Source organism: Cephus cinctus, unplaced genomic scaffold (assembly GCF_000341935.2).
Source record: "Cephus cinctus unplaced genomic scaffold, Ccin1 Ccin1_scaffold0716, whole genome shotgun sequence".
NCBI classification, from domain to species: domain Eukaryota; kingdom Metazoa; phylum Arthropoda; class Insecta; order Hymenoptera; family Cephidae; genus Cephus; species Cephus cinctus.
Window position 1 is genome coordinate 22,299 of NW_014333335.1, and position 12,296 is coordinate 34,594.

At 33.7% G+C, this 12,296-nt stretch overlaps 1 protein-coding gene across 2 annotated transcripts in view; it reads left to right on the plus strand.

The window, feature by feature from the left end:
- LOC107270295 (short-chain dehydrogenase/reductase family 16C member 6) overlaps window positions 1-12,296 on the plus strand; it is a 38,303-nt gene that overhangs the window by 17,740 nt on the left and 8,267 nt on the right. The window contains exons 1-2 of one of the 2 annotated variants that reach the window (XM_015745176.2): window positions 8,038-8,374; window positions 10,376-10,880. In XM_015745176.2, coding sequence (XP_015600662.1) covers window positions 10,652-10,880 — 229 coding nt within the window. In that variant the 5' untranslated portion in view covers window positions 8,038-8,374; window positions 10,376-10,651. Of the gene's footprint in view, window positions 1-8,037; window positions 8,375-10,375; window positions 10,881-12,296 lie in introns of those variants that run through there. The other variant, XM_015745177.2, reaches the window with a different exon arrangement.

The following is a 12,296-nucleotide window of genomic DNA, read 5'->3' on the forward strand; positions in this document are numbered from 1 at the left end:
TATTAAGCTTTTACCGTGATTATTTTTGACGAGTTATTGTTAATATGCTTTCTATAGAAAATTGGTACTTGTTTTGTACCAAATTTATATCAAGAAATGCACGAACTCGCCAAGTAGTACTCGATAAGGAATCACCTAAAGTTTTATTAATTATTAAATCACCATTAAATCATAATTAAATACGGGAAGCAGCAGTAACATAAAAGAGTAGCGAAAAGGTTATAGGAAATATTGAAAATATAATTGAAATGATGGGCCAGTGCTAGATCATATAATAGGAAAACATGTAGTGACTTATGTACTTGGCCTCAATAATCTGATATCAATACTTTTTGTTAGAGGTATTCACAGCAATCCTGTACTTGGCGCAGTTTTTTACACGTAAGTGTTTTTTGGGGGATTATAAGTATAGGCCAGGGTTTCAAGCGTATGTCGTATAAGTAATCCGGAAAATTATTTTAAATAACTATGATAACTTTTCATGTTCTTACACGATACTGTTTTTCGTAATTAAAAATAGTAATACATTTTCTACCTATCCGACTAATAGAAATCCCAAAAATTTATATTTGTTGTTTAAAATAATTTTCCGGATTACTTATGCAAGATACGCATGATACCCAGGCTATACTTGTAACTCGTTGTATCGACGGTGTGCTGATCGACTGTCATCTTGTGGCCACTGACAGCATTATTCGAGCAAGTGACTATTTGAGAAAATGAGCGTTCAGGCAAATGAACGTTCGGTAAAATGATTATTCGGAAAAGTGTATTTCGGGAAAATGATAAATCGACCGCTTGAGCGTTCGGAAAATAAACTTACGGGAAGATGATCGTGCAGCACTTTGCTGTTTCGAGAATATGACGGTTCGGGAATCTCGGAGTTCGGGAAAGTGATAGAGACCCTTCTGGAATCCTTCTTCCGCCGATATCTTGGCACGACTACATGTGAGGAATGTCCTATTACATTTCTGTCCAAGGTGTTCGCTAAATTCTCATTTTGTAAAGTTTTTAACTGTGATACGTTGAAATAGTCATATGGGTACTATAGTAATAATTCAAAAGAATCATAGATGGCGCGGTTCAACGTTTTCTTGCGAAAAGACTCGATTAAGGTGACTTTTCACGTTGCGTAAATGTGGACTGGTCACTTTCACTGTTTCGCCACGAGTATCGTTCAGATAAGAATTAGTGTCATTGCAATTGAGTTGATGCATTATGGTTTCTTTTTAACGTTCCGTACTATTTCGATAGTTCAACAATGTTGACCTTTCATTTTTTAATATTAAAACACAATACTACTTGCAGAGTATAATAAACTTTTTACAGATCGAGTCAAATAAATTTGTATTTGCGTATTAACGATTGGTGTATCCGGTACAACCTTCTGTATTAGTGTCTCATAAATCCATCTGGTGAAACCGTAGAACTATAATATTATGAGCGACTTAAGGAGTTACATGGGTTTCGAAGTTTAAATAAAGCATATTTTCTCTCTTTTTTTTTTAATTAATAAAAGTAATTATTTTATTCATACTTTTAAGCATATAAAAGAGCAACATTTAATAAATATTTTATAAAATTTTTATTTAAAAATTTTGAAAATTCAGACGTGAAAATTCATTTGTGACCTGATTTTCGGAGACCACTTAAAAGGAAGATCACCTTCCTGTACCCCCACAATCTGGGCCGAAAAAATTACGTTTTGTAGTTCACATCAAAGTATAAACTCTCACAAAAAATTAGCTGCCCACTTGCATTTAATACCTCTATTTTTGAATGATTAAATAATATTTAACAACAAATTTTGTATCATTATCTACTATAGAAGCTTCGAAAAAAATGGTGAAAATTGGCGTTTTTCCGCTTCTGGAGTGGACATATACCTTAATATCTACAGCAAATGCTGAATGTCTCGTTAGATAAAACAGTTTTACAGTCACATTCTTATTTCAGGAATGTGTATTGTAATTAGAAAAATGTAGTATTCCGATTATGAAATTAATTTCTCAAAATCGGTGATTTTTTCGTTTCTCGCTGATATCTTCGAAACCGACATAGATACGGCAAAAGTTTAAATAGCAGAGTTATTCATTTTTCAGTGCTCTGCAATAATATGTAGTTGAAAGTTATATACAATTTTTTAATTTATTTTATTTTCATAAAAAACGTTATTTTATACATTTTCCTCTATTTTGTCATAATGAACTTAATTGTTTCGACTCTAAATTCAATGATATCAATGTACATCGTTTTTTCCGTCTCAAGAACTCATTAAACCGGAGAGTTATTTTTTCCAAACGCAAAAAATTGTATAGATTTGGTTTTGAAGATAATTTGGAACCACGATGTTACATTTGTGGTGATTTAGCTGTTATAACATGTTCGTGGTGCAAAATAACTTTGTGTCTCAAACACTTCTTTGAGGAGTATCATTATTGTAATGAATATATTCCATAATATGAAAGTGAAGAAACTGATAAGTGCATGGCCTGCTTTTTCCTCTTGTTTTCATGAATACTAGACATCTTAATAGCTCTAATATATGAATTAAAGGCTTCTAGTAAATAAAATGAAGACATGTATTGTAACGTGGCGGCAGGACGACACATTACAAAAGCACCGCACCTCCGCGCGCTGCCGACAGCACGGCAGTGCCTCCGGCGTCCATCTCCAAAGAGTTCGTTGGTCCGCGGTTCGGGAGGAGGGAACGGGGGAAAGTAGTGGACTGGCGGCGGAGGCACAGGGCCCTTTTGGGTTGAGAGCCCGCATGCAAGGGGTGCTCAACCGCCAGGACGCACTGCCGGTACCCCGGGAACTTTGAACGGCTACGGTTTGCGGTTCCGCGGGGACGCCGATGAACGGTACACGTCACAGTATATTAAATAAAGTTTTATATAGAATGGAAAATATCATCTGATACTTATTCGCTTGTACTAAAATGGATGCACAAAACTGAACTAGAAGTAAATGATTTATGAGTATTTTAAGACAAGGGTAGAACAGCACACCTGAATATACTAAACGTATATATGCATGTAAACATTTTCTGTTTGACAAATTTATCAATCTTGTTTAATTTTCAGGTAAAATAAGAACTTTTTCGATGATCAGATGAAGAAAAATGTATAAAAACACGTTTTTTTATGAAAATAAAATAAATAAAAATTGTGTATATAATCTTTAACTACATATTATTGCAGAGCACTGAAAAATGAATAGGTTTGAAATTTAAACTTTTGCCGTATCTATTTTGGTTTCGAAGATATCAGCGAAAAACGAAAAAACCACCGATTTTGAGGAATTAATTTCACCCCTTAAATATGCAAGTGAGCAGCTCATTTTTTGTAAGGGTTTATACTTTGATGTGAACTACAAAACGTAATTTTTTCGACCCAGGTTTTGGGGGTACAGGAAGGTGACCTTCCTTGTTAGAAAAATGTATCCTCGCGGTGGTCAGGATAATTCATAATAACGTTATCTGAAATCAAAAAACCAAATATTTTCTGTTGGTAGATGAGTATAACTCGTGATTGAATGAAGGATGTAAATATGCAAGTGGGCAGTTAATTTTTTGTGAGGGTTTATACTTTGATGTGAACTACAAAACGTAATTTTTTCGACCCAGGTTTTGGGGGTACAGGAAGGTGACCTTCCTTGTTAGAAAAATGTATCCTCGCGGTGGTCAGGATAATTCATAATAACGTTATCTGAAATCAAAAAACCAAATATTTTCTGTTGGTAGATGAGTATAACTCGTGATTGAATGAAGGATTTTTAAAAATAATAGAAATTTGAATTTTTAGCAGGCCTGTATGCAAAAAAGTACAATTTTCGATACAATTATGTCGATGTATGTAGATGAATATACACCACGTATTGCCTCGAAAAATAAGTTGTTATCAAAAAAAAACCTTCGTTCAATCACGAGCTATACTCACCCTTAAGGTCCACTTTACAATTTTCGAAGAAACGATTTTACTTTACTTATTTCTCTTATAAATTATCTCAAAAATGTATGTGTACAATTTCGAAGTCGAATTCGAAACCAATAAAAAGTTATAGATATATAAAGGTTATATTATATATTCCCTTCTTTTAAAATACCGGCTTTTTTGTATACTAATAATAATTCCGGACCACGTGTACGTCCTCAGTACAGTATTTGTTGTTTTTGAAAACGTTTGCGTATCAATTTCGTTAAAATAGGTTATAATAAAGGTTTTAAAAAAACAAAACACTGAAAAAGAAGAAGCTTCAAAACTTTGCATGAATTCCGTGATAATCAGTAACCGCGTTTATCTCGAAATGCCATTTTTTTAAATGCCCGAATGATTATCTCTGGTTCTACTCATCTGATTTTGATAACGTTCGTTGCGTTTTGTTCGTTATGTTGGCTACCGGAACCTACAACAGATTTTCCTAAAAAACTCTTTACCAAAATTTGTGCGAACAAAATTAGCAAAAAAGGCTTTTTTCAACTTTTTTTTTCGAACGCTCATAACAAATTTTTCTTCTCGATTGTGAAATAATTGTCGTAGATTCCGGTGGGAGAAGATTTAATCTTTCAGATGCCGTTTGATTTTTTCATTTCTGATTTTCCCGTTCGGATATAAACTGTCGGCCATGAAACCCTCTCTTTTTTAGGACTCAACTTCGGTGCTCTCTACAAATTGGACAAAAAGTAAAAATTGAAAAAAACTAATTTTTCTCTATTTTTGAATGATTAAATAATATTTAACAACAAATTTTGTATCATTATCTACTATAGAAGCTCCAAAAAAAATAGTGAAAATTGGCGCTTCTGGAGTGGACATATACCTTAATATCTACAGCAAATGCTGAATGTCTCGTTAGATAAAACAGTTTTACAATCACATTCTTATTTCAGGAATGTGTATTGTAATTAGAAAAATGTAGATTCTTAATACAGAAATCACTAAACGTAGAAAAATCTGTCCTATATAAATATTAAAAAATTACTCATACTCAAGATTCATTCACTCTAATAAACTTTACATATTTTCTTGATATTTCGCAAAGGCACATTCACGAGAAGCAAATTGCATTGTATTTACCAAATGTATATTGTATAAGATATTCGAATGAATCGTTTGAGTTCAAGTATCATGTTTTGAATACTTCATATGAGATAACATACGTACGTATACAACTTATAGTTTTAAAATTAGGAGCAGACCGACGAGATTGATTCTTGCATTATATAATATATTTATGTGAAACTACAAGGAAATGACTTAGATCGCTCCTTTTCCAATTCTCAGTCTAGTTATATGCAACTTATTAACCTCTCTCTATGTATGTATACGCGCAGAAAAAAGTCATGTCAATAGTAGTATGTATGACGCAAATATGCACATTTAAGAAAAACTTTTTACACTCTTGCAATGTTCATAAAAATTTGTATCCTGGGAGTTTTGAGGTTGCTGAATCCAAATATCGTACTATAATTTCGTATTTCTGATATCTATAAAAACCATAGAAGATTAAGTTTTATAAAAATCCGACGTTTTTTTAATTTCAGTCCGCCATTTTGTATCCGCCATTTTAAATTTTGAAATTCTGATGCTATATTTGGAGTTAGCGACTTTGGAAGTCTTAATACCAAAATCAGAATGTGAATCGAAAAAAAATTTTTTTCACATGCTGGTGGCATCGAAATGTTATCTTCGTCACACAGCGTAGGGGTTAATAGCATGACAGTACTTAATTCTTTTTAACAATTTTTTTAGCTAACAGGGATAGCTAGGGAGGTAGTATAATAAGATAATTACAAATCTCACGAAAAGAACCAGTTCAATTAACTTATACAGAAACACGTCGTGGTTCATTTTCTGATGATTTTCATATGAAATTGTCACCGTATTTCTTGAGAACTGTATTCCTTGCACGTGACCGTTCAGTGACAATAGATACACTTGTCACTATTCTATTTTACTTGAGGCATTTTTCTCACCAAGTGAAAGTATTTGACGGGCAGGAATGCTCGAATCTCATTTCGGACTACGTTTGCCGAACAAAATATTGATAAAGCTTATGGCGAAGCCGGATACGACATAGTATCCAGCACAACGTTTATTAAATATTTTCAGCAACGCTTAAAACGTGAATACAAAGAAATACGTGCCTATATATATGTAACATATTTTGTGGTAGCCGGTATTTGATTTAATCTATAAATTTTACAGAAAGTAGAAAAACGTGAAGATGAAAATAAAACCTAAATAATCGCGAAGCAGAAATTTGGTTGGACGGAAAGGTCAACCTCAAGAAGCGAATAATAAATGACATTCGAAAGATGTAGCGTGGGTACAGAATACAGTTTTTATCTCATTAAAGCGATTGCGAAAGAACTGGAATTATGAGATTGATTTAAATTTTTTTTGCCTAGCCATCTTACCATCATGTTTATTGATATTCTTTTGCTTGGTATATAAATCAAGACGTCCTCCTTGACTCATGTTATTCTTCTACTACGTTAATTATTCCTTCTCCATTTGTTTTTCCATTTCTTCAATGTATTATTCACTTCAAACAAATGTCTTATGGTATTCGATTATAAGGCAGTGTTCTACTGTGGACACCGGTTTTCAAGGTGATTTTTCCGGAATTAAAATTTATAAAACTGGTTAAACCTACATTGTTAGTGTTTCACAGATATATTTATTCATATTTGAAATGACATCTTACATTTCTTCAAAGTATTTTATTATAAATTGTATAAAGTATACATGGATGCGCCAGTCATTTTTTGCAGGTTGCGTAATATCTTTTAATCCTGCGTGGTAAATAAATTAATATTTTTTATTTCATTCCCTACAAAAGTGGTTATCTTTCGGCCCTTGAATAAATGGTTTAAGGGAAAATTGACAAAATAGAGGCCCTTGAATGAGAGTACTCTGATTTTTACAATAAAAATTTCACTTTTCGCGACCTAGAAAAATAGTTATTTTAAAGAAATCAAAAAGTTGGAGGACCGACTGATAGCCTGATATGTACTCTAATATGTGTGCAAAATTAGAAATCGATCGGTCCTGTAGTTTCTAAGACAAATATACATCCGATTTAAAACGCGTTTAAAGTTTTTCATGCAGTTCCAAGGTGGATAAGGAATAATTTTAGTAACTTACCTTTAGCCAGCTATGTGAATTCGAATTTGAATTTGAGAATTGGAAGGACACATTTTCGAGGCCTCAAACAATAAGAATATCCAAAAAAATCGATTTTTTTTAACGTCCACTACTAAAGGATTATTACATGCAATCAATACTGTCAGTAGATGTAAATCTCTTTAAAATTATATAAAATTGAATTATCAGAATCAAAGAATAACGGGAATATTGTCAGTAGAATTTCGAGCGAGAAATGTAAAAAGAGATGCATCGCTAAAAGCGCTCCAGTACTATTTTCTCTAATGGCAAAGTAAACATTGATTTTTCAAAAGGAAAAAAAAACTTGCGGTGTTTTATTCCTATATAGAACAGCTATAAGAAACCAATAGTTATCTGTAAAGTTTTGCCCAAAGTTTAAACCAGTTTCTTGCTAAATACGCTGCTAGTAAAAACTTGCGAGGTACATTGAAGTAATCCCAACACTCTTCCCTAAGCACTGTACTATTCTTGAAGAATTTACCCGAGTTTCTTCATTAAATAGATAAAATGTATACAAATTTATTTTCTTATATTTGCATAGAGCAATGAGAAAACTTAGTTATTATTTGATGACAGTGGTGCATAACAATATGGTAGAATAATTTAATTAAACAGTTATAGTCACCTCTGTACTCTTGAAAAATTCGAAAGAATCCGAAGAATAATATGTGTCACGTGTTAATTGTAGATTCATTTCATTCGGCGTTGTAGAAGGTTTCAGCTTTATATCGACATCGTAGACAGATTATCAAGAACGGCTGGTGAATGGTTGCAAGAGTTTCAATAAAGAAGAGGGATAGAAAGGTAGTCCAGAGGGGAGACGCAATCTATCAGAGTTTCTGCGCTACGACATACAAGTACAACGGCTGTGGCCGTACAAGTTTTCAGTGGTCGCGCGGAATCTTACCGAGGTGAACGTGTTCGCGTTCCTTTCTGCCATTCACAGTGCACAGTTCACCAGCCAGCTTCTTTCCTTGATTTACATCGAGCCTGTTTCCTTCTACTATCGGCAGTTATCAGGATTCTACTGCTTCTGTCTCCTAGAAGGAAATATCAAGCAGCTGTAAAAGTTGTAAAAAGTTGTAACATTGTAACATATAGCTCATTTGGAAATTGGAATTTTCCTTTTTGCTGTTTTTGGTATTTCTTTTTTATTATCATTTAATTGGCTATTGTCTCGAGACGGTTAATATCGTGAAAAGGTAAACAGAATTTTTTTTTTTCGTGATTAATCTACCTAGGATAATAACGAGGCTGTATTTAACACTAGTATTAAACGTTAATATAAGGTTTGGTAGGAAAATATAAAGAGTCTGTAATTTCGTTATTACCTAGTAGTAATAGTAATATATACTTTAGGAGCATATGTGAAGGTTCTTTCCCTTCTCTTGATCATTCATATTAACATATTCGGGCCAATGCCACATGTGTATTTCTTTAGCGAATTACAACATGATTGCGAGCGCTGGAATCCTAAGGCAAAGTAAAGGCAGAGTCAAAAAAGAAACACGATGAAATATTCCAACAAACGTTATGATCGATTCCCAATAAAATACTTATGTAACTGCACAACAGAATAATTCGTGTTCTTAGTGTTAATAGCTCAAGGAAAAAGTATTATCTTTCGAAAGGAAGAAACAACAGCAATTAAAATTTACATCTTAATACGTGATAGAATTCACACAGATTGTACATTACAATTATAGGTATTTTTAAAGATAAGCAAAATATTAGTCAAAAATATTCCTTCAGAATTATATATTAATGAGCTATATACCACAATTGATACCACCTTCGAAAGCAGATGGACCTTCAATAACTTGGATTAACTTTTAAAAGTGAAGCCTTCCGTATTATATTGACGGGATAAAATCAAATAAATGCAAATTCTCGTGTAAACCGGTTACATAGTTAAGGACATGCGAATGTCATTCGCCTGAAATGGTCTCTTTATGTTAATATGATGAAAATATTTCTGCAGTATATCAATTATAAGGCGTTGTATAGAAGCTAGGGATTACAAGTTGCGGTTTTACGTACACGTTCATCACGTGGTCGCGAATCTTGATGTAATCCGAATACAGGCTGTAGAAATCGTTTCGCGCGATTCGAGAGAAGAGAGAAGGTTGTTGGGGAAAAAATGAATAAATAAAATGGTCATACAAAAAGGAAAAGATTTTCACCAAGCGGAAAAAATTATACTCGATGAAGCCAGCAGCAACTAGGTTCCTCGTTTCATTTAATCTTTTTTCGTATCGTTTGGACGTTACCGTTGAAAATGAAAGTACGAGGCACCGCCAAGAGATTCGGCTATTATTAGAAAGTCGGAGCGCGTTCACCTTAATGCGATAATGTAGCGTATTTCTATATTACGATAAGGCATGGAATTTTGAAATGAAATTTAGCATGGAATTTTGAAAATGCTTTTGGCAACCCTTTTTGCCACATATTTTGCTACATTGTTTATTTTATCTCTTCGATATCTACATTTTTCATATACTATGACAACGCAATTTTATTCTGTGATATATTTTTTTGGGTGTGGAATATTATTATGTAGTTCATTAATCACTATGAGCTTAATATTGTTTATGTCACCTGCAGTATTTGATGAAATATTTTCGTTTGTTTGTTTTATAGAAATAATGTAATTGAAGTATATTCATATCGTTTCTTCATTATTTCAATTATTTAGTATTATTTTCATAAGGTACACAGTCGCTACTATGACTTTCTCTGACGGTACAGTTATGCGAAATGGACATGCACTCCAATTTCACATAACTTTGCTATAGAGCAGATTCAGAATTTTCCACGATATTAGTGTTTTTCTGCGTTTCTGTTGCGTTATATAATTTTACTGTGAATGATAATCAGACTATCTGAATTAGTATGAACAGTGACAGGGTTCATCTGTGCTATGTGCACCATTCGCATTTGCTTTTAGGTCCTTTGTCGCACAGTACTTTTAATATGAGATAGTATATATATCTAGTGGATCATTCGTTCGACATTAGGAGATAACTTTAGCGACCCTTGCTGCCGCAAAAAAAAGTAACAGAATTAGAATTAACAGAAAGACAATAAATAGATAGACATAGAAACCATAAGCGTAACATTTAGTGACATTTGCTTAGTTATAGATTGGTGCTTGAATTTATAACTTTGAATTATCATGGTATTGTACTGTTATTCTGTTTCAGATAGCAGAATCTTAAGTTTGCCGCTCTTGCAACTTTCCAAGCTCCCTCTAAAAACATTTTTAATCGACTTTCGATGCAAAAGTACATGTGCCGTGGCGTTTTTCACCCCTCCCCCAATTTAGCCATTTGCTTCGCCCATAACCTAACCCGTTAACTTGTAGACAAAATATACGCATAGACACAGCAAGCTAGTTAGCCGGACATGGACTTGTAATTGGAATCGACACGCGTTACTCTTTTCTTTGCCGTTGATTTAAATAAATACATAAAATAAAAATGTCGGTTCTTCGTGCTGTTGGCGACATTATCGGTTTTCTTTTACTCTCTGCGGTCGCCATTATTCAAGGAATTGTTCGAATGTTCATACCCATGAAATACAAGATGAAAAGCATCGACGGGGAAATTGCCCTTGTTACTGGTGGAGGCGGCGGACTGGGAAGGCTTCTGTCGCTCAGGCTGGCCAACCTGGGTGCAATAGTTGTCGTCTGGGATATCAATGAAAATGGTGAGTTGAATCCTTATAGGTACAGTAAAAAGTTTATATTTTCTCTGCGCATGGCTGTATACTCCGCCCACAAGTAAAATTTGTTACCGGGATACTTTGTTTTATGGTTTTTAATATAATAGTCTTCAGAAACTTACAGTTTATTAGAATACATCGATCAGAGAAATAATCATTTCTCTTGAATATTTTACTTTCTGAAATTTCACTTATATTTTTGAGAGCCCTAATTAATTTTTTTTTACCTTTTTTGGGATTAGATTCTTTTTTAAGTTCAAACCTGCACATAACCTATTACTATTAATGTAAAATTATATCGTCCATGTTTCTTGTCGTATATTCTGTATTATAACTTGTGTACAGCCTAAACTCGGGAATGGTCGTGCGACTTTGTTCTCTATTTGAAAATCATCGAGTTGCGATGTCTGAAACATGCACCTTCAATAATTGATCTAAAAGTGAAGGAGAAATCTAACCCGCAGTGTAAGATGTTAAGAATATGAAAACTTTCGGCTCGGATTTCTCATCCGGTTTTAAATTAATCATTGCGTAACCGGTGTCAAATGATTCATAACTTTGCAGAATATGGCCTACACTCGACTTAGAAAAAAAGTGTCAAAATCCAGCTATATATGTATAATTTGTATGACTAGAAATGCGACATTATCATTCCTGTTCCTGAGTCTCTTTACGCGGTCTTCCTAGGAACCTATAGTCTGTCCACGAGTACGATCTATTATTTTGGCAGATCGAAAACAACGAAGTCTCTAGCAAGTTATAAGTATGACTGTATACAAGTTTTGTCATTAGATACGCATATATGCGTGATTTTGCCCTAAATATATTTTATTTTTATTTTTAGCGGATATTTAGGTATATTTTATGAAAAACCCCGCGTAATTACTAAGGATTGCGATCCTTGCGAACTGCCAAAAACACATTGAACTCGTGGACTGACTACATGTTGAACGAGTTGGAAGGCTCGAGAAAGAAGATCCTTATTTCTCCGATTGGATTGAATGCTCAATCACAGATATGGTTTACTAAGTATTTAAACTAGTAGTATTTGTCGGATTAAAATGGGATTGCGTGATTGGTCAAATCTTCTATGATTATGATCAATCGGCTCTTTTGTTTAATAAGTTTTCTGACAAATATGACTAGTCGGATTGATCTGAGAACGCTCGAGTGCAGTACATTGATTCGTGAATATCGGAAGGCGGTATTATTTTTCACCGATTAACTATTTCAAAATTGTTTAAAATTATATCTGTGCGCCTTCCTAAGATATTACATTCCTGTAGATTGGATGGCTTGTAAAGCAGTCTCTAGCGCGCTATACTAGCTTTAAAGTTATGCAGGCTTGATGTGAGAAAAACCGATTGAAATACTATATAATTCCCCCCCCCCCCAAACCCA